The sequence below is a fragment of the Catharus ustulatus genome, chromosome 2, assembly GCF_009819885.2.
Source record: "Catharus ustulatus isolate bCatUst1 chromosome 2, bCatUst1.pri.v2, whole genome shotgun sequence".
Classification (NCBI taxonomy): Eukaryota; Metazoa; Chordata; class Aves; order Passeriformes; family Turdidae; genus Catharus; species Catharus ustulatus.
This window is the reverse complement of record NC_046222.1, coordinates 3,587,675-3,611,467: the sequence shown is the minus strand read 5'-3', so window position 1 is coordinate 3,611,467 and position 23,793 is coordinate 3,587,675. Positions and strand designations below refer to the sequence as shown.

The 23,793-nt window shown below is 39.4% G+C and overlaps 1 protein-coding gene across 6 annotated transcripts in view; it reads right to left on the bottom strand.

Moving 5' to 3' along the window:
- EPHA6 (EPH receptor A6) overlaps positions 1 to 23,793 on the bottom strand; it is a 363,966-nt gene that overhangs the window by 273,335 nt on the left and 66,838 nt on the right. For all 6 annotated transcript variants that reach the window (XR_004420696.1, XM_033085021.1, XM_033085038.1 and 3 more), the window contains exon 3: positions 8,934 to 9,597. Coding sequence is in view for 5 of the 6 variants with exons in the window: in XM_033085021.1 (XP_032940912.1) it covers positions 8,934 to 9,597 (664 nt within the window). In the remaining variant the exon portion in view is untranslated. The remainder of the gene's footprint in view (positions 1 to 8,933; positions 9,598 to 23,793) is intronic.

The following is a 23,793-nucleotide window of genomic DNA, read 5'->3' as shown; positions in this document are numbered from 1 at the left end:
AACACTTTCATCTTGTTTATGAATATATGTAAGATAAGCTTTGAAATATTTAACATCTGGGAATACAGTCAAGCTGTCACAGCAAAATTAAGACATTTCACATCCATAACTATTATTATATAATGGCCAGATACCAAATAACTAAACATTCATTGTTAGCATTTGGAGTATAATCTCTCTATGCATACATTTCCATGTCCTTTGGGAATTTATTCATGCTTTGATCAGTATCCCTTTGAAGCAACTTTTCTTTAAAGAGAGACATTTCAAGTGCAGTCCTTGACTGAGTTAGATGTTTCCCTGGTAGGTACGAGCCCTGCTTTACATAATTTATTCTGCTGTTAGCACACACATCCCTAGACACACAGCTAGAACAGCAGCACTGCAGCAGGTTGGTTCCCAAGGATCACCTCCCCTTGCTGGGATATTTACTTTGTAGGATAGAAGGATGCAATAGGCCACCATCTCCAGGTCAGCAACCTCAGTAAACTCAAGGTTCTTCCCAGCAGAATATTCTCCTGGGATATGACGGGATCCTAAAATTAAAATAAAGGGGAGTGGAAGCTAATACAAACAAAAAAAATCCCACAAAACCTTTCAAGAGAGCTTTCAGCACATCCACTAAAACACTATGGGAGACTGTGGGACATGTCAAACAGGAAATCTTTGTTAATTTACATCTAGAGTTTCTCGGAATTTGGCATCCCAAACTAAGGTAGCTGACATTCTGGGGTTCTAGTTACTGATCCTCCCCTCCTGTCAAGAGCCCTGCAAGAGTTTTCCAACAGCAGTGCAGCTCAAAAACCCATCCATCTCCATGACTTCTCTTGAAACTACTGAGGATGGAAAAATCTCCAAGTGGTGCCTCCCTTTCCACGGGAGTTTTTCTTCCTTTCCCTTTTCTCTTATACAAAGTTACAAATTCTATCATTAACACTACTGCCTTTGCCATTCAATTTTTTTAGCTTTTCCCATTTAGCAAGAACTTAAGCTTGTGAGTAGCCTCCAAACTGCTTTGCCCAAAAAAACCCTCACACAACACAAATTTTGGTTGGTGCAGTTTCTGAGAACCTTTTGAATACCATTGCCCTTAAAATCTACGTTGTTCTGTGTTTTTCTAAGACAACTAATACTGATTATTTTATATTATTCTCCAGTTTAAGGTTTAGGAAGAAAAGGAAAGGTGTGTCAGCTAAAGGAAACCCTGTCTTATTTGCATTATTACTGAGACTAGCAAAAAGCACATTTAGTTCAAGTTTTTAAACACCCACACAAGTTCTTTTGTATTCAAGACAAATCTCCTCAGAAATCTCTGTGCATTCACTGCTGCTTGTGATTCCTAGGCCATGCCATGCCAGAGAAAGCCTCTTATTGATCACTTTTGAAATTATATTTCTCAGCACAAATGTTTTAATAATTGACTGAATAAAATGATGCTAAACCTCTATGGGAACAGTTTCATTACAGAACATGCTTTATGGTTTATTTGTGCATGTGTTACTGATTAATAACCTTCCTCGGAGAAAGTATTGGTGATTATCTTCAGATTTTGGATCTCTACTTTATGAGTTCTTGAAGGGGACATAATCTATATTGAAATAATAACGATACTCTAAAGTGTTTCAACTACTTCAAAGCATAAATTCAAGTGCTTTTGCTCAGAAGACCAAGGAAAAATAATTTAAAAATTAATTCCTAGATTTTGAGAATTTCTGAGCCATTATATTACATATGCTATCTGTAATATATATTATAATTATATATTTTCAATTACATATATTCTACAATTTGAGTCAGATTTATTATTATTGAAAGAATCCACCATCTACCATGGTGTAAAAACTTGGAAACTTGCACTGAGAACTATGACTAAATTTTTTCTTAGTTTGTATTCATTTTTCAATGCTCCAACAGAAATAACAACAATGTTAGAAACTGAATTTTCAAAGATAAATATATCAAGCCCTTATGCCAGAACTGTTATTGTACTATAAGAAATGGCCAAGGAAATCCTTAAAGCACAATTGTGCTGGGCACACAGTTGTGTTCCTTTGGAAATTAGTGGCCAAGGTTTGTCACAGCCTCCTCACAAAGGGTTTATATTCCACAACTTTTAACAAATTCCATGAGCAGCACAACGTATTTTGTATTCCAAAAGTGTTATGAGGGTTCTCTAAGTGAAGCATTATGGTTTTACTCTCCTCCATTTTGGTCACACAAGATCTCCTCCAAACTCAGATGCACATTTTCAGCACATGCTGAGGATATACTCAGTCATAGAAAACCCTCACCATCCATCTCTTCCAGCTGCAGGGAAACCTCCTCAGCTGCAGGAAGATGCAAGCAACCAGTGCTGCAATTTTACATTCAGTAAATACAGCAGGCCAAGGGTTTCACTCAAACAAAGCTCACCCCTATTCAATATGCTTGATTGGTGAAACAGTTAAGGTTGATCATGTGTAAAGTGCAATGAACATCTTCCAAGGCAAATTAATGTGAAATGCTTGAACTGAAGCTTCAGCTACTGACTCCCAGTGGAAAAAAAAACAAACAAGCCAACCAAAAAAACCCACAGAATTGGAGAAAAAAATAAAAAGCTGCATTAGCCAAAGAATGGAGGGGCAGAGTTTCTGACATTGTCTCTAGGATGTGACACACATTTTGAGGACAAATCCCATGACATCCAGGGGCACAGGACAACAACACGGAATCAGCGCATTCCTTCTTCCCCACCTGCCACACCACAGCATCCAAAGCTGTCAGTCCTGCTTTTTGGCAACACAGAAGAAACTTCAAGTTAAGTAATAACTGACAGTTTTACAATGTACTTACTCTAGTTGAACAGATGTACAGATACATAGTATTTATATTTTCTGTAAAAGTTAAACAGCTTTTCCCCATTAGCAGCACAAGTTTTCCGTGTGGCCATCACTGCAGTGCACTTCTTTCAGCAGAGCAAGAGCAAATAACTAATTTACTGTGGGCTGCTGCTAATGTCAAATCATGCAGCTCTGTTACCAAGTCACACACAAACAGCAAAATCAATCCCTGCAGTCCCCTGGACAATTTTTGTCTACAGTTTATCAAGGAATAGTTGGTAGGATCAATATCCAGCAATATTCACTAAGGCAAAACCTGAGGCAAGACACACTTGAGTTATCAGCATGCTTTTGTTGCAGAAGTTTCATGTCTGTGTGTACAAACAGAAAATATTGAAGTTTTCAGTTTGAAACTTGCTATTTAACCCCAGCTGGCTTCCTTGCTCCACTATTAAGGCAGGTTTCTATTCAATGCACATTTCACTATCAGAGTGAAAAACAGCAATTTCCGACATTAATTCAGTTTGCAAACAATAAATTTTCTATTTATGCATAATTTATTTAGCTGCAGTTACAAAATCAACGCTTTGATTTGAATTTTTACAGTGAAATGCTCTGGAAACCAGGTTACAGTGGTTATTATAAGGTTCTTTATTTGCTCAAAATAATGCAAGTGTGACATGACAAGAATGCACAAACAACTTTGCTCATTTATTATCACCAGAGTTTCCTTACTATGTGAAATCAAATGTAAAGGGTTTAGGTTTTTTTCCTCTTTAAATCCTTACTTTTGAAGCAGCATCCCTTTTCAGCTGTTTTGTTAGACTTTTTGTGTTACAATTTGTCCAGCTGAACAATCTGCAGCTGGCTGTAGATTAAGTAAAAAAGGGTTAGATGTGGGCTACAATGTGAATTTATAAGGCACTGAGATTTTTCTGGTTGTTAACTCAGGCAGTCACTGAAGACAGGTACCCTCAGGTACTTAATTACTTCGTACCACTTTGCTGCACTAAAATACCCCCAAAACCAAAAAGACAACCACCCCACCAAAAAAAAAACCAAAAAGACACAACCAAAAAAAAACCAAAAAAAACCCCAAAAAAACCCCCAATCAGTAACTAACCTAAATAGCTACATTTTTAAGGCACTGAAAAGAAGTAGCAAAAATACTCCAATAAAAAAAAAATCCAAACAAATGAAAATAAAACAACCCCAAACCAGAAACAGCCATCAAAACAATCCAAAAGTGTTGGGGAAAAAAGTTAAATTACTGAATACAGCCACATCAGATCTCTCCAGTACAACAACTAAAAATTCATCCTTCTGACAGTAAGGAATACCCCATTCATCCCTCATTTACCTCCCATGTCAGCCAGGCAACAATGTTATTTTTAATTGACACTAATTGCAAGCCTGAAGGACAATGTTTTTCGTTGTGCAAGTGGAAAAAGTAAAAATGAAAGAGATACAGCCTGAAATAGCTTGGCACAGGACGTGCCATTTAGAAATTAATATCAGGATATAGGAAGGTAAAAGTGCTGCCTGTAGCATCAGCAATGTGCTCTCAGAACAGTGAGGTAATTTCAATTTTTGTCTACTGTAAATACCATTTTTTCTAATGTATACAGGCTTTGAGTTCAGAGTTTTTCCAGATGCTAGCAGCTATATGTGGTAAAATATATTCAGAAGCTTTGAACAGATCTTAACTACTTTTCTATACTCTTACCTCCAGATTTGCTATTATCCCCAACTTCTCCTTTTCCCCCCCATCCTTGTTCTTGGACTGTACTAAAAACAACTATTAAGCAGTTCCACTTAAGAACTGAATCTGGAATTGACAAATCACAATTCAGCTTTATCTGTATTCAGAATTCAAAGTTAAAATTTGTGTTGAATTTTCATACCCTTACATAGACTGAAGAGGATGGTTTTCAGTGTATCACCAATAACCACTAAAGCTCTTCAGACTCACAAATTTAAAATAAACCATCATTGGCTAAGCACAGGAAAAAAAGTGTAAAGTCCTTTCAGAGCAGTCACAAAGTTAACAATCTGTTATAAATTTCATTAAACATATGACTGTTTACTAAAAAATCCAAATACTTTTTTTTTAATTGATCAATAAGTCAGATAGTATTAAAATCCAACTGATTAAAAGAACTATTTAAATTATCTCAATGAGAGATCAAAGCAGAGAGGACTGTGATTGTTCTATTCTACAAGAGACAAAATTGGCAGTGGATCCTCTTAGTCCTCTACTCATCCAGTATCTTTGACAAACTCTTGTTTCTGGTTGACAGGAAACAGAAATTTGAAATTTTACACTCTGTATCTTAGGGAACTACTGCAGCACAAGTGAGCAATGCCAGCTGTGCTGCAGGAAGGACTCTGGTGGAAAGGTTTTCCCTTAAAATGATAATTTGGAAGATTTTGTATTTAATCTCCTTTTGTCCCTTTTTCTATGCTTTTCCTTCAGTGCCTAGTAAAGATTTGATCTCATGAGCAAATAAACACATGGAAGAAAACCCAAAAGGAAACCTACACAATTCTGTATCTCTAACTCTGAAACTTGCAGTTCCAAGTTACTTTATTCCTCTGTTTTCCTGTTTTGATCCCAGCACACAGGTTATTAAAGCATGACTAACATGAACTGCTTGGTTTCCCAACAACAAAGCCACACTACAGGTACATATGAGAAAGGGAGCAATTCATATTTGAAAAATGAGAGTAGCTTCCCATTGGATCAGATGGGAGGGCAAAAGAACAAAAGATCAGCTGCCAAAGCAGAAATCCTAGCACTGAAACACTACCACAAATTCAAGTGATGAATAATGGAAAGAAGTATTTGTTCAATTAAAAACTCCATGTGTTCAGGCATCAGTATCCCTAGGAAGTGTTGTTCAGTCAACTCAAGGTCAGAGAATTTGAATTTTACATTTTCACTTCTTACTCTATTTGTCTCAATTAAAATAAACCAAGTGAGTCTGTCAGTGCCTGTTGTTTTACATTTTTAACACTTAGCAGTGCTTCAACTGCACCAAATATCCCCCACTTTAGAAGTAGTGGCTTCCTAAAAATATTCCCCAAGAAGAATCAACTTTTTATGGCTGGTGAAATACACTTTTGCACTGTGTTTGATTGGTTAGGACTAAAGAAAATGTGAAATTACTATAATAATTAGTATTTGCTAGATATAATTGAATTTTTCTTTGCAATTAATTCCTAACCTTGAGTAATTCAGATAACTTTTGGAAAATCATTAAGAAGTCAAACTTCAGTTAACAGTCATCCAATTACTTCTATATCATGCCCAAACAGAACTGAACCATTATGGTTTGGTTTATAGAAGGTTCCTTGTCATGATTGTTTGTTTCTATGTGAAAAAGCTCCATCACAAAGTCCTGATATGACCTGTATATATTATACATCTGCTAAATTTAGCAGAACTCATATCTTGGGCTGACATTCAGAGAACAGAGTATTGAACATGCCACTTTTAATTGTTGTTTACCAGAATCCTGTGCATCTCCTCCTTCTAAACTGCGACTTGGTAATGGGGCTGGTGTCAAGGAATTAGCAAAGCCAGCAGCTCATATCAGAGCTATTTCTGATCAGCACGGCCAAATTACTGGTTCTAATTTATTCATTATGTCTAAGGATACACAAGAATACGTGAATGATGCTGTTATTGTAGGATTTTGAGGGAGAAATTTTGAAAAGTAGACTCAAATCAAAGACAGATTGTTTATATAATGAATTTAGAGAAGATAGGTATATTCCAGATTATCCCATTTAAAAAAAGCACAGAATACACAAATACCTGGGAGTTTCTTGCAGTCAATGCCGCTTTTCCCCCCACCGACTTCAGAAAAGGAAGACAGTCCCAAATGACTGAAAAATTCCCTATTAATATGCCTCTGAACTAACTAGAGACGTTTGGGTATACATTTAACAGGTATGGATATTTTCAATCCTGCTGGGAATTCTTCTCGAACCCTTCAGCTCTGAAATGATGCTTTTAAAAGAAAATGCAATGGATAGGGAATACTGAAAGATCCAGAGACAAAGAGAGATGCAAAAACCTGACATATATCGAAATAATTGAAATGTTGCCAGTTAGGAAAGCAGGTAAGTGAGATTTAGACAGCTGAAAATAACCTATGATTTTAAACAGCAGCAGTAAAACTGATCAAAGACTGGTTTTATTCCCACTCTTGCTGCTTTGCAAAATGATCAACAATGACAAAGGCAGAATATACTTCCTAATGCCATTTAGTAGTTCGTGAATTGAGTCTGTATCTACATAAATATCAAAACAAATTTATTCTTTAAATTCTGTGACAGATAAGCCATATGACATGTGCTTATTCCCCACTGAGCCACAGGCTGGGGTATAAAAAGCTTGACACCATGTGAAAATAGGAAAAACACACTCAAGTATCAGCAAGTATTGCCCACCACCCAATTATTTTTCAGAACAGACTTCAAAATGCAAGATTTTTACTCTTATTTCCATGCAGAAGAAAGAAATGGTTTTCTCCTGATTATGTCACAGATTATGCCTGCACAAAACAATAAAGAATGGTGCAAAACATTTTCAAGACTCAAATTTGCAACTCCAGCAGGGGAATGGGAGAGGCAAAAGGGCTTTGTGTTGGGGTGTGGGGGAAGCATCCAAAACAGATGAAAATTTTAAAAATATAGATCAGGTCTTATCAGGCTTCTACTCTTCCCCCGTTTAGTCTCCCCACTCTCTGCTTCTCTGAGAAGAAGCTCAAGGTAAGTTTTAAAAATTTTCCCCTCAGAGTTAGAAACGTTCAGGTATTTTTTTATTTAATAGGAATTAAAGAGTTTCCTCAGGATTTGCTACCAGCAACAACTCGTTTAAACTCTGAATTTGTTATTCATGTCTCAGTCAAGAAGCACAGTCCCAAACAGAACAAAATGGTTGTCTGAAAGATGTCTATCACTACACATACCATTGTTCAGTTCACAACTCTCAAAAGCCACACACTGAAAAAACCCAATGTACAAAGGCATTCCCAGCTGTCCAAATATGCATCTCCACCACCAGCTCTGGCACAAATGTGGCCATCCTAAACAGGAACCCTTCCACTCATGGTTTATACACTGCAGAGAGGGAAGCTAAGAAATTAAATTGTGCTTCCTAGTTATGAAAGCATCTCGAGCAGTTGGGCTTGCCTTGGGAGTGACATTCACAAAGCAATGAAAGAAATATAGTCTGAAAAACTGTCAGAAAAAAAAAGTTCAAATACTTGGATTTACTGTAGAAGATTACATTGACAACATCAACCTACGACAATTATTTCAAAACATGTGGAAGCTCTATTAGATTAGCATTTTCTAAAGTAGTAGTTTGTAATTCTTGGGGCAAATAGGTAAGAATATGCAAAAACTCATGGCTTTGGGTACTTCGTTTTACTTTGATGGTCCTGTTCAGTAGATCAGATGGCCAACTGTATAAACCAGTGGAGTCAATGTACTGCAGGAAACATTTCTGGTGGACTTCAGCTGCTGGCTGCATTGCTCATATACAGATCTAGAGTATGACTTATTTGCATAATGGACAGGAATTCACTCAGCATTAAAGTTTCAGAGAAAAATCCTTATCCCATTAAGAGAGAAACCTTTTGACCCTATGTACAATATTGTGCTGGCTTCCAATAATGGTACTGTCAACATCTTATCTTTGCAATGAGTATTTTGAGAATTAATGCCAGCAAAATCAGACAACAAAGTGAATTTCATTTTCTGATTACAGTGCATAGTGCTCTTAATGCTGTCTATTATCCAAGGCTACTGTGCAGCTTGCCTAACACCATCCCATCTGAGAAATTCTTGAGCGAAATAGCAGAGTTATTTTGGTAAAGAATGGGTATGGACACTCTCTCTCTCTTTTTTGCTACAAAGCAGATGTTGAATCACAGCAGACAGCCTCAGCAGCCACTAAGATATCATTGTTCACAACCATTACTACAGAAAAAAGCACCTCATTCTCAAGTCATTTTGAAACTATTATGGACAGTGGAAGAGAATATGACAGTGTACAACTTCTCTTAAAAATTAAAAAAAAGTCAAACAATGTTTTCTTACCATGGCAGGAACCATCCAGTTCTTCATATCCCACAGTGCAGATGCATCGTCCCAGAGGCACCAGCCAATCCCCATCTGCCCCACAATACAATTTTGGGGTGTCCCGTTCCTCGGCGCTCTTCACGCAGGAGCCCCGTACTTCCACCAGGGAGGAAGAATCCACCCGTGGGATGGTGTCAGGAAACATGGCCAAATTCCGCACCGTGAAAGGGCACTTCTTGTAATACACACGCACTGACACCAAGGCAATGCACGCTCCAATGTCCTGAAAAGCAAGATAAAATCCCTTCTTGTTGATCGGCCCAACTTCACGGACCTCCGTGTTCAGCTTGAGGATGCGGTCGCCCAAGTCCATCTGGGTAAAGCTCTCATCAGCAGCTATGGTATCAATTTTAGTGTACTGGTTAGGCTTGAATTTTACTCCATGAGGCTCATCTGACTCCATGTAGTAGAGATTGAAGGTCTCCTTGCAGGTCCCCAGCACCCAGGGGATGCTGTTGCAGTCCCTCAAGGTGAACTTCATCTCCACGTAGATTTTCTGCGCGGCGTCACGGGAGACCCAGGTGGTTTGCAGCCAGTTGTTCTGGTTGGGCTCCATCACATTGCACACCTGGTACGTGTGAATGGGACGGTTGTGTTCATCCATTTCAGTTATGGCATCCCACTGGAAAGAAAACAGAAGTGTCTGAAAACCAGAAAAATACATATTATGCATAAACACACCCATGTGTCCCATGTATATGCACCTATGGCTTAATTATGAATAATTACTTCGAGTTCAGTGGAAAGAATGTAGTTAAAAGAAGATAACTACAGAAGACCACAGAAGTTTGATTTCAGAAACTCCACAATAAACTTCTATTAATAAAAACATTTAATAGAAAATGACTGGGACCTAACAAAGAAGAAAATACAGGCTGTGTTTATATTTTATAATATATATCTCTCCATACACTTTGTATCAAAGGCTCACCAAATGCTTAATTTATTATATAATCTGCTACTCCAAAAGATTACCAGCATCCCAAAAATAGTTTCAATATAACTGAATCAACTTTCTACTGAGTAGTTATATCCATGTAGCACTAGAGAGATTTTTATCAAAACACAAAACTATTCATAGTTCTGAACACAAAAAATATTGCATCTTACTGGAATTTTTAGTTTGACTTTTAGATGTACTGATCCATTGGGGTAAAAGCAGCAGGAATAAAAACCAAACCAAGAACCAAAACCAGCCTACATTAAAGTCACATTTAATAGAAGATTTGCTGTATGCTCCAGAAAGGTCTCAAAAAGAAAAGAGAGCCAAAAAAACCACACCACAAACAGAATTAAAGAGTAGCTGGTTGTTTTAAAAAACAATGATGTTTCTTAAATATAGAAGAGATTTCTAAATGGATATAGGACAGCTTAAAATAAAAGCCTCAACATATTACTGCCTCTTAAAATTATTAAGAAAGAAAAAAGTACCCAGAATATCTTCCTCTTACTAGAAGATTCTCTTCAGAAATATTTATATATTCAGTCTGAATCAATGCCTCAATTTGAACTTAGAAATCAAAGCCCTAAAGTTAGCTGTTAACTGTGCAGTTAATAGTATAAATCTATTACTTCTGTAGGAAAGTAAAGGCTCAGCACTTCAATAAGTGGTTTCAAAGAATAAAACAAAATGGATTCATCAAACATGGACCAGCCTTTAGTTCATTCAAAGCAGATCTCTCATGCTTTGTGCCTGTGCCTTTTCACTGTGCTCCCAGATAGCCTGCTGAGATCTCCCATTTTAGACAAATTCACCTTTGGGCAAGAAAAATGTTTAAAATATGAAAAAATTTTAATCAAACTAGCAGTCCAAATATCACACATATAAAATATTTGGGAAAAGGTTAACACTGACTATCTCCACCTAGCCACTGCACTGGGCCATGCTGGGTAAGGTATGTTTACAAACACAGAATGTGCTCCTAGGTACCAGTGCCAGACACTGAGTGGAAACAAAGTGACTTCCAACACCCCAGAAGTCTCACAGAACTCACTCTGTGATAGTCTCCCACACAGACACAGTCTCTCTGCATGAAATACAATCTGCTTTTAATTTTACCTGAGAATCACATTTCTCATCTGACAAGAACAGTCAGAAAAGGCAGCAGTTGAATTCAGTGCAGTCAACAAATCCAAACAATTTATCAAACACACAGTGGTTTTCTTTCGGGTGTACTTCATATTATATTTCTCAATCAAATTTTAAGTTGTGCAAAACTTCAAAACCAAATGAACAGAAGCATCTCACTGTGGATGTTTCCACAGGAATGTGTACCTCCCACAAAAATATCTGGTTTAGACCAGTTGACAGTTCAAACTTCCTTCAAACTTGGTCCATCACAATGTGCTGCTTTATTTTCAAAACCTTTTGAATACAGTCCTTACAAATGAGGAAAACCTCTTCTCACGTGGAGTCCCAATACTGCTGGAAAAGCCATGTTAAAAGAATCCTTTGGAGGAAAGACTTCAAAATTCTAGTTGAACAATGGAATAAACAACAGCATGGCTGAGAGGGTACATTTTACACACAGCAAAAAGGAGTAAATGATTCAAAGAGAAGAACATACCATTTGAAGATTGGTGGAGAGAAGGTTCCAAGATTATTTGTCACATCAAAGTACAAAATAAGAGATTAAGCTACAAACCACACTGGGATTTTAAATAAAATTACAGCTGTTCTCATACTTCTACAAACTACTTTATAACCTCTGATTTTTAAACTTTACTAATATCCAACAGGCCTACAGAGAACACTATTAAGTTTGTATGAGCTATATAATGCTGAAGTCTATTTTCATGTATTCCAATTATTTTTGATTCTATTTTAAACCAAAACACTGCAGATTTAAGAAAAATCAGCAAGAGCCTTTTATTACACATCAGTACTGAAAGCTGTGCCAATTAACAGGGGTAGAGATATCAAGCAGTTGAAAATATCTACTTCCTAATGAGTTGGTATGGAGGTAAACTTCACATGTAGTGAAAGACACCTCTCCCACAAGCTGTCACACTGATTGATGGATTAATATTGAGCTCTTCATCTCAGATAACAGTTATTGAGGCACCGAGCCCAGCAGCAGTTTGGCAACCTGGGATGGCAGTTTTAAAATCCTGCACGTCAAGAGTCTTTATTGATATTTTTACCTCATTTTAAGAAAAAAAGGGAGGACATTGGTTACTTAAGCCCATGCCCTCACTCACCAGTTTATGGAAGAAACCATCTGCTATTACAAATTTTGCTGCATTTGTATCCTAAGCAGGAAAGTTGCCTTGTTTTTATACCTAAACTGAAGGGTTCTGCACCTAGCCAACATATCTGGGATCAGCCCTGAGCAAGAGAAGGTTTTGGTGGATTTAACACGAACACACTTGGCTATCTGGCACACAGTGGCACCCCTGGTTGCATGTTCTACACAAACCACTTGTTGAGCAAAACATGGGGATAAGCACTGGCTTTCCATGCAGAAAATTGAAGGAAGACGTTGTGCCTGAAAACAACATGAGATAGGAAACTGGGGGACAAAACCTGTTGACTTCAGCCATTCTGCATTTTACTGCCTGCTAAGAAGACACAACGTGGCAAATCCTCAGTGGTGATAAGACTTATTTGGCAACAAAAGGAAGGTTTCCATTCTAAACTGAGGAACAAATATATAAGGTTCATGCTAGAGAGATCTGGTTTATTCTTGGCTTCAGCAAGCAAGGTAATTTCAGAGATGGAGTTGTCAACTATTTCTTACACACAAACATAGGCTGACATTTGAAAATTCAGTGAACCTGAACTGTAGAACTGCAATTTTCTGACATATATATCCCTCATTGCCCACAGACCTCCACTTGAGACAGCTTAGGTCACTGTTAAAAAGTCCATCCCATCAAAGGGATGGGCTGTGCTTGCTGTACAGAACTGCTACTATCCTGAACAAGTCTGAAAAAAGCTGAAAGTGTGTCCATGCAACTCATGTACCCAAAACCAGTTAAATACGCATTTGCTTACTTATCACATCCAATGAGGACAAAAAGAATGCCTACAGCTTTTTCTCTAAATTGGTCTCTTGTTTTTTTTACTCCTCTGAATGGTTTACTACTTATTTAGGTCATCCCAGATGTCAGCTGGGAGTCACCTAATGAAAACTACACATGTAGAACACTCTCAGCTGTTCACTCCTGACAATCTTATAGATCCCGTTTCCATGGAAACAAGTGGAACAGTGAAAATAAAGAGTTTTTAAAGTTTTCTAAAATTCCCTTATACTAATCTCCAGTGAGATGATCATAAAAATGAGATCAGAAAGGCCCAAATGAGGAAACACCAGAGGAGGACTTGCACTTTAAATACAAGCTACCGTCTGTCAATGCGTATTTACACATCTTATTGCTGTAGTGACACTCAGGCAAAACCAGCTACACACTACATAACAGAACTGAAAAAAAAGACACTTCTCTCAAAATAATGTGCTCAGAAATTGAACATTTTAAGGCACAGTTGGCATTTATGATGACATCAAAAAGTGCAAGAGTAAAGAATATTTAAGAGCTACAGAATTGCTGTAAGTTAAAGGTATCAAATGAAGATTTTCTCCCTCTCACATTAAATAATTTTTCTTTGCCTTCACTTTTCCCAAGGTTTACAATCCTGTATGTGAGAAACAGGTGCTCAGACCCCCAAAGATGAGTCATAACACTGAAGTCCAAAATATGCCTATTTGAAAAAAAGCAGAGAAAAATCCCCAGCTATTTGTATGCCTTAGCAAGTACAAGTTGATACAGTTAGCAAAAGAAAACAGCATCTGAACTATTTATGTTCTTACATTTAAAGCTGAGGTGATTTGAAGTCGCCTAGGGAATGAACAGCAATGTGTAACACAATTTTATCAGCTCTGTAGAACTAAAACGACAACCACAATGCAGGAAAATATGACATCTGCCTTCTTGAGACAGTCCCAGAATATTAGAGTAAGAGGGTAAAAAAAAAAAAAAAAATCAAAATCTGTGGAGGTAAACATGATTAAAAGGAAATAAAATCAGAATTTAATAAATAAGGAATAGGACAATATAAACAAGAGAACACGGGAGAGAAAGTTGTTAAAGCATGCAAAATGGAAATCCAAAAGTGAGTTGCTTCTCCATTATTTACATAAAGCACTGAACAACTGACAGATGAGCTGCTCCAGGTGATCCAACTCTGCTCTGAACACTCTTTTGGTTCATATAAATAGTTTCTACAGGCAAGCAAGACCTGGATTTGCTGAGATTCAGGGAATGAACCCTGGAATTCAAGCGAGACCAACTTGAGATATCTGAACAATTGACTCTCACTTGGAGAGTAGCCAGCACAGGACTTTGGGATCAGCTGGCAAAATAAGACAGCCCTGCTCCAGCTTTGGAATGGATTCAGACTGTTCCAGAAGGAAAGGGCATCACAGGTCTTGAAGAAAACTTTGTGCTTCTACTAGAAATTATCAAGATGACAAGAAATGTATTTACATCTCAAAAAAAACCTCCAAAAACTGTTCTGAGGTAGGGCTCAGGCTAGTGAAGCAATCCATTTATTTAACTGACCAGAATTTAGACAGGAGCTGATAATGCATCAATCAAATAGTTACACATAGAATGACATTCCTACTGTCTGGGCAGAGCAGAGAAAGTATAAAACAGAAGGCAGGGAGAATAATACATAATTCCTTCCATAACAGATGATGAAAAAGTACATTCAGAAAAGAGATCTACAGAAAAATGGGAAGAAAACCCAAAATAATTTACACACATGCATACACATGAAGGTTGTTTATTATAAACTGAAATATAATTGAAACCAGCCACCATTATAGAAGATACCTTTCTCCCCAGCACTCTGGAACAAGACCTTTGTTTTCCTGAATGCATTATTGACTATAAAAGGCTCAATGACTTGCACAAAGGATCTGCAAGGATTGTGTGCCAAGCTGTAATTTGCTTTTTAAATGAGACACACCAGTAAAACCTCAGCAGGTGGTGAGAGATGCCACAATTCAGTTGTGAAAAGTGCTGCTGATCACCTTTCCAGGGGCATCTTATCCCTTTGCAATGCAACACTTCCGATGTCTTCAGAATTGAATGGAAAGTGAGAGCAGAAAGCCTACACCTTTTCAAGGTACTACAGCTCATAACACTTAACCCTGCTGTGTGTCCTTCAAAAATCTGCCAGTGCACTGTCCCTGGGACCTGCAACAGAGACCTGCTCTGCTGGCCTCTGTCTTACAAAAGAAATAATAATAAAAAATACATAACCCAGTGCTTTTACAGGTATCTGCTACTACAATAGAGCTGGGCCTGGCTAATCACAATAGCTGTGCTACATTTGGCTGCCAGCAGCTGCAGAGTCTGCTGTGATAAAACACAGAATACACAGAATGCTGGCAGGGCAAGGGGAACAATAGCCCAGCAATCCTCACCTGGCTGAGTGAGATTTATGGGATTAACCAAGAATACCCAAAGAATGCAGCAGATTTAAACATCAACACACATGTATTGACACAGAGGGGTTTGCTGTGGAATAACACATGTGGATGAAAAGATCAAGTTTGGTCACTCAAGAGAACCACAGACTGGCTTGGATTGAAAGGGACTTAAAGATCATCCATGGGCGGGGACTTTTCCCACTATCCCAGGATGGAGCATCCACAACTTCTCTGGGCAACCTGTTCTGGTTCCTCACAGGAAATAATTTCCTCCTCATACCTACTTCTAAACCTGCCCTCTTTCAGTTTAAAGCCATTCCCCCCATCCTCTCACTACATTATTAAATATAGTAGTACATTAGTAAACGAGGTTACTAAGTGACATGACTTAAAATAAGTGTTAATGCTTGTGCTTCCTTATAATTGCAATAACAGACAAGGACTGAGAAAGAAGTTGCAACCACAAAATAACTAAATCAAACTGTAGGTATAACCCAGTCAAGCTCTAACAAGTACCAGCTGTTTAACAGTAGAAGGCTAATTTGCTGCTGTGTTGTTTTATTTCCAAAATATGGGGAGCTGCAGCAATCCTGGCTCTGCCCTTCCCAGCACCTCCTACACTTGGAGTAACTGGAGCAGAATGTTACAACGCTGCTCAGTGAAGCCACTGGGTACTTGGTAACTGCACAATAGCTGTCTGCATCAGCTATGTGGCCTGGGGGACCTTGCTGGATCTCCAAAATAGCACAGATAATGTTGTGGGACATGTTTGTGTATCCTCAGGTATTTAGAAGTATAGAAAAAACAGTGTCGAGGAAACCTTAAGAAAAAAAATCCGAAATGAAAAACCTTGAGCAAGCACTACATTTCTAATTTAGAAATTTCTACAAATTCAGAGTTGGCCTGTTGATTTTATTCAGGTGTTTGTGAGCAGCCCTGGGCTGTCACATCCCCTCTGCATTGGCTCTGACTCACCAAGCCCCTTGGTACCTAAGCTGGGCCATAAACTCCCCTCCTGCCAGACCTGCACTTCCCATGAACTTAAACCCTGCCAATTGGGCTGGCCTGCTGGGAAGCCAGAACAACTTTAGGGCAGGCAGACTTACTTGGTAGATTTTCTCAGCTCTCAGTTTGAGAGCTGACCTTGTCTGCCCCGTGATATAATGCACATACTGAGTAAAATGACTGCTTTTACCACTTGAACTCCTCAGAAATTGTGCATTGCATCACATCACAAATCCGACTAGAATACACAAATCCCCAAATATCAGTTCTGTTTTACTTGCTTTCCCTGCTTTGAATCTACAATTCTGATATTTGAAATCTCCCTTCAGCAGCAGCAAGATTTTTTTGCCTTTACCTTTCCAAGCAGTGGAGCTTTAAGTGAATAGCACAGAATCCCAGCACACCAGTGGTCCTGGCTATGTGCACCCACAAAGAGGGCTATGACTCAGAGTTTCCCATTTTCATTTCCTGAATAGTCACTCTGGGGAAAAAAGCATTTCAATACCACTGATGGAAGAAGTGTTATAAATACCATTCCAAACCTCAGGTTTTCCCACTGAAAAGCAGTGGATCTCAGAGGATTTCCTTTATGTGGGCATTGGCATATTTAAATTCTTGCAATTAGCAAGCAGTCAATGAGGTTAATATGGATGAAGTGAAACCCAGAAGAGTATCTGTCCACTTCTTCCATCTCTCTGTTTTCTAAAGTCTACTCTCTTTAAAAAGAAGAAAAAAACCCTGCCTTTTCTACTTCTTGTTGAGTTTGTACTAGTCCATTAGTGATTCTAACCGAAATTATACAAATGGAAACAATTAAAAATAATAATTACACAAAGCAGCTATGTAAGGCTTTTCATCTGTGGAGTGCTTTATAAACACTAAGTCATTAACTCAGCCTAAGACATAAAACTAAAGAAGCAAAACTAAAGACATTAAGAGGAAGGTGAAGTGACAGATCAGTGATTTCTACCAGCATGCTGTGTGTCAGGAGCTGTATCAGTGTGGATGCCCTGATCTGACACTACCCACAGGAGCTGAACTGATGACACTGCAAAGCTCCCCAGCAGCACAACTCTTCCTTTGAGTATTTATTAATGGGCTCCTTCAGAACCACTCTCCCTTCTCCTCCAGCTGTTGTGCTGCCTGGTGAAGTGGAGCCCATTCCTGTGGCACACATCTGGTTGGAATACCTGTGACCAAACTGCTGCTGGAGAACTGAACACTTGCATCTTTCATAAATCTCTTTCAGCCTCCCACCACCATCCTAACGAGTGTTATTGCTACCTACAAATAACAAATTCATTACTTCATTTCTTCTCAAGCTACTTATCCCTTCCAGGCAGAGGATCAAAAGGGGGGAAACCAAGACTAGAGCTATGTGACTAATTAAAGGCACAAACTTAGGCTTGCAAGGGATCACGTTGATATACTCCAGTGAAAGCCAAAAGCAATACTATCATATCCTGCCATTTAACTGAGCCTAAAACCTCTAGAAATAAAATCTGAGAGGTGAACAGAAGAGCCAATTATTACAAGTGGAGCAAGCTGAATAACAACATCAGTAGCAGCTCAGTTTCTATGCCTGCAAATTCATAAGCTCGTGCATTTCAGCTACATGCATTACAACCTTACTCATTTTCTAGGTTAAACAGAGCCATGCCAAAAAACTCTAAGGAATAACTTCTATTACAGGCTGCAAACATCCTTAACAAAGTGTCCAAAACACGCTGAGAAATGAATGCATAAAAATGAGACATCTACAGCATTTTTAAAAGAAAAAAAAAGCTATCCATATGAGCCTTATCTATAGTCTGAACTCCAAGCAGGAGCAGAAGGGGGAAAAAACAAAGGGAAGAGAAAGGAAAAGAAAACAATTACCAGTGTTTTCCACTCTATCAGTTTGTTCATCCTTCCCACATAATTACTTATTTACAGAGGACTTGTAAAGTAACACTGTCTCCTTGGGGAGCTCGGGCTCAGTCATATTTGTTAAAATGTCCTGGAAGAAAATAACTTGCTACCCCTTCCCCAGTGCTCCTTCCCTTCCTTCCATTTCTGAGTGCACAAATGGAGGAAGCATCAAGCTCTTAATTATCTTTAGTATAAATAAGCTGGCATAAACCCACCCCATTCATGACAGTAGAGGAGTGCATCATCAACACAAACTGAGATCTCATTTCTGCATTGTCCTGCTTGTGGAAGGAAAAGATGTGAACTACAATAATAACTCCTGTGCTCTTTCAACCTCCCTCATCTCATTACTCGTATTTTCAGCTACATTGGAAGTAATTTTGTGAAACAACTTCTGACAGAACTAACGGGAGAAAGGAGAAAACTTCATTTGACTATATTTCAGTTTATTTGGTAGGCAGGCCAGGATATCTTATGTAGGTTTGCAATCCCTTTAGGTTCACCCCAATTAGAAAACAGCTAAAAGGTACTTAAAGCAATTCTTATAACAAGACATGGAGACCTTCAGTGAATACATTTTTTTCCACAGATCTGGTCTTCAGGTGTCTGAAGGAAAACCTAAGCAGCTGTGGGAAGATTTATACACTTGCTTGCTCTATTTTCGTGTCACAGTTTTCTTAGAACACTACAATCTCCCCAAAATATTTGGAACAAGCTCTGGCTTTCCGAAAGCATCATGTTCATAATACAAAGAAACATGAACCATGTGGGCACTGTGCTTGGGGCATGTCCTGATCAAGGTAGCACCTAAATGCATGTTGACAATTTTAATTTAATTTATCATTGGTTTAATTTTTATTATTAATTTTGAATTTTTTAACCTGTTTGAATTGATAGTTATCTTTTTATTTTCCAGATACTGCAAGTGCAACAGTGTACTTGACTCTAGTATTTAAGTATAATAAGACTTTTTTCACCCAGCTGAAACCTAGAGCTTTATTTGGAGCCTACTGTAGATAAAAATCACTGCAACTGGCAGAGGGTGGTCATGGAATGTCAACTAGAGGTCAAATTAGATGTCAGGTTCTTTTGTAATTTCCCAAAAAGATTACACTTGGCACATTTATCTTCCAGAACTTTCTCTGTTGTCACAGCCAACTTGACCCTAAGAGAACAATGCTTTATTAAGTTACAGCTGAACACAATTGTTGAGATGTTGGTCCAGTGCCTCTAGTTAATATATCACCTATCAGCAGGATGTCCTTCTAAAGGAAAAGCCATTTATGTTTGTCATTTCAGAGAAGTAAAAAGAGAAAGGTTCCTTGGCATATGTCCTCACTGGGTATTTTTTTTTTTTTTATGAAGGACACAACGAGTTGTTTTTTCTAAAAACGAAATTGTGCTACATCAGTGAAGTTCTCACATATTCATTTAAAACAATCCCATGACTTTCTGGTCTAAGTATGAAACACCGAAAAAAGCTTTCATAAAAGTTGATTTAATATCATTGAAATAATGGACACCAAAAGCAGGCCATAGTTAAAGAAGACTACTAAAATATTTAACCTCTTCTATACAATGAGACACATTTTTGCTAGGAAACAGCAACTCTTTAGGGAGGTTTTTTGCTATTAAAATTATGCTTTTAACAGACCTCCCTGTTTTCTAGAATACAAATGTTGGAATATTCACAGAGCAAGGGAAGATGGCAGCATAATTCAGCTTTGAGAGTTATGATGAGAATGGCAGTCATAAAATTAGGAGGTTAGACAAGAACAAAAACTCCAGGAATAGGGAGGAAGAAGCCAACTTTAGTTTTTTTATCTTACTTTGTCTAAGAACCACAGCAGTGACTACATCTACCTTCCATTTTTTAGAGGCAAAATATTTATCACACAGTTATAAATTGTTAGCATCAAATGGTTCAATATATGATAACCATTCAGTAGTTTTCTGACATTTATAAATAATTTACAGTAATTTCACGAATACAAGCCGCACCAATTTGACTAAGATTTTGCTCCTAAACCGGAAATGCGGCTAATAATCAGGAGCGGCTAATACAACCTCAGAAGTGCCTGCCAGAGTGCTGAGCCGAGCAGCTGCAAAGTCGGCATTTTGCGATTGTTACAAATCGCTACTTTGTTGCACCGCGGGTGGAGCCTGGCTCCCTGTAGGCAGAACGGGGGGCGGGGAGAGAGGCGGGAGAGCTCTCTTTCCTCCTCTGCCACAGCCCAGGGGAGAGACGGGGGGGGCCCGGCGCCGCCATTGCCGCGGCCCGGGGAGGAGAGGGGGGACCCGGGCCGCCCCTACCGCGGCCGGGGGAGGGGGGGGGGGGACCCGGGCCGCCCCTACCGCGGCCCGGGGAGGAGAGGGGGGACCCGGGCCGCCATTGCCGCGGCCCGGGGAGGAGAGGGGGGACCCGGGCCGCCCCTACCGCGGCCCGGGGAGGGGGGGGGAAGCCGGCGCCGCCATTGCTGCGGCCCGGGGAGGCGGGGGGAAGCCGGCGCCGCCATTGCTGCGGCCCAGGGAGGGGGGGGGAAGCGCGCGCCGCCATTGCCGCGGCTCGGGGAGCCGACGGGGTGCTTTGTCCCCGCCCGCCGCCGCCGCGGCAGGAGCGGGGAAACTCCGTCCCTGCCCGCCGCCGGCGCCACGGGCGCGGGAAAGCTCCGTCCCCGCCCGCCGCCGCTGCCGTAGGAGCAGGGGAAGCTCCGTCCCTGCCTGCCACCGCAGGGCAGCGCCGACCCGGGGTGACCGAGCCCAGTGGCAGCAGCGGCCGGCCCCGAGCGGCAGCGCCGGACTGGACCACCTGGCCCCGTCAGCGGCCCCTAGCGGGCCGAGCCTGCACAGCCTTAGCTCAGCCAGTAAACCCCGCCCTGCCGCGGTTCTGTTAGTAATTGCACGCGGGTCCTCGCTGCGAACGACAGAGCGGCTTATATTCGTGTGCGGCTTATCTATGGACAAAAACCAAAATATTTGCCAACACCCAGAGATGCGGCTTATAGTCAGTGCGGCTTGTATTCGTGAATTTACTGTACTTTTTATGCTGCAGAATGTTAACAATGGAGAAGCAAGATACTCCAAATTCCCTGACAATTTCCTTAATAGCCTATGATCAAATCAGAAATCTGAGTTCTGAAACTCCCTCTTAACAACAGAATAGAAAAGTAATCAGGAGCAACACTTCTCCCTTTTTATGACATGACCTTCCAACCTTCAAAGCTTTAACTCTTTCACAAAAATCTTGGCACACATCATTCTCCTACAAACCCCAGTTGTGCTGGTGAGAAAGCAGGAGCCTGTAAGAAATGAAGAAGCTGAAGGGTCCATGGTTTCATACAAAAGAACAAGGAACTGATCCTTTCCAAGAAGCAAGACACAGCCCAAAGCAGACAGAGAAGAACCTTTTAATCACAGACAGCACAGACCCATTGCTCATTCCTTAACCACATTCGTCCTCTTCATCAATCCCAACCACACAGACTGGAGTAGACAGACAATGAGCACGTATGACTGACTGAAACCATTTCTATCAGTTTAATGTACAAATAGTTGTATTATTCTTGCTGCATTGTATTTGTTATGTACAGCCCCATGAAGGACACGTTTTTTACACACCAATTTTTCAGTACCAAGCTTTGACTTCCACAAGAACACCTTTCAAGATTTCCACCCTTATTTATCGTGTTTGAGAGGCTTGCCTATGAAAAAACATGAAATTCTGTTGTCTGCTAAACAGTCTTATGATCACTTTTACTGAAATTCCATGCCTGCAAAAGTAAGTTTAGAGCACAGTGTGCTACATTCAAGTCCATTCCCACCCACCACTGCCCCAAACTCAGTACAACTCTTCCCTAATTATTCTTATTCTGCTCTTCTGCTGAAGCATGAGATGAAGGATAGTTAGAAGCAAAAACATCTTTTGTAAGCTGACATATGTAGAATATTGACCTGCACACCCTTCTCCAATTTGCAGAGTCCTTTCTTGAAGCAGACATGTTAAAATAAGCAAGCAGAGTCTGCTGTGTGCATCCATTTCCTAATGAGATCTGACACAGTAATTAGTGTGCAGCAAGCTGGGGTAGTTTAATGTACTTCCCTTCTCGTTTCTATCCAACTTTATAAAAGTTTCATTAATCTTTGCCACTAACAACAGGAAAGCAATAAAACGTAACAGCACAAGTCACAGAACCTCACAATCTACACTTTGATTTCAGTTCCACAATTCAATACTGGTTTCTGCAAATAACCAGGTGACTTTTCACAGAGGCCAATTAGACAGTTCAGGTAATCTAGGCATGCTCAAGTTCACCTTTCAGAGCTGCTGGAGATTAGAAACATCAGATAGAATTTTTGAGACAACCTGTGATTTTGATGTGGGAGGGAAAAGCACCACAGTTGACAGCAATCAGTTTTTTCAAGCTCTGATGAGTTGCTGCATTGCTCATTGTTCTGGCACAGCAAGAAATACTTAATCTTGGCATTGTAGATACAAAAGCAGATCAGTAACCAAAACACAAGACAGGCACAGAATGGACTGTCAACTTTGATGTAACACTTGTGCTAGTGAAACAGAAAAAGGAAAATTATACTAAAGCTTCAAGATGACAAAACCACAATAAATATACGTGAAAGAATTAAAAAAAAAAATCAAGAGTGGGGTCTAACATTTCTGTTCCCTTCACTGATGAAATAAATCTCAATTCATGGGTAAAAATTTAAGTCCAACTTTCTGTAGAAAACATTTAAATTCAACACAAATCCCTGCTATAATCTCACATTTCATAACTCTTTGCCCTGTGCATAATCCTGCATCCACTTCATACAGGCAAGAGAGGCATTTAGACCCAGGATTGGAAAAGAATGAAAAAATTACTAAAAATTTCAGATGAAAGTCATTTAAAGTATCTTCTACCTGTTAGGGGACAGCATTTGCTATACCCAAGTATTTTTCTACCAATAAGAAAACCATAGAGCACTAAAAATGCAGTGAAGCTAAGAGTAAAATAAATACTTGAGTCTCTTGTACATAAAACAACAGCTCTTGAGTCAGCTCAGGTGATTCAGAGGCTCTGGTTGGAAGCTTAAATAAATGCAGGGCTAAAAAAAAGGAGGAGAAAAAAAGCCCATTTTATTGGGAAGTACACTTCTGGTATCTTTGAAATCAAGGACTTGAATTTTTATTTTGCCTTCACCCATTTTCTTTTCTCCCACAGCTTCACAAAATGGCATTTAGATTCCAGCAGAAATTAGAGAGCAATCTTATAAGCTCTGGTGTGCAGAAACTCTTTTTGTGGCCTTTTTCTATTGACAGGAGGACTTGCCTTGCTGAAGTGAGCAGGTACTTAGAACCAAGTGATGTATCTATGAAAAGCGATGCTATTTTAAATGATGCTGTGAAATAAAGTTATGTTAGAGACAGCACAGACTCCTGCTTTTTCCTACAATTTCTTTTCCCAAAG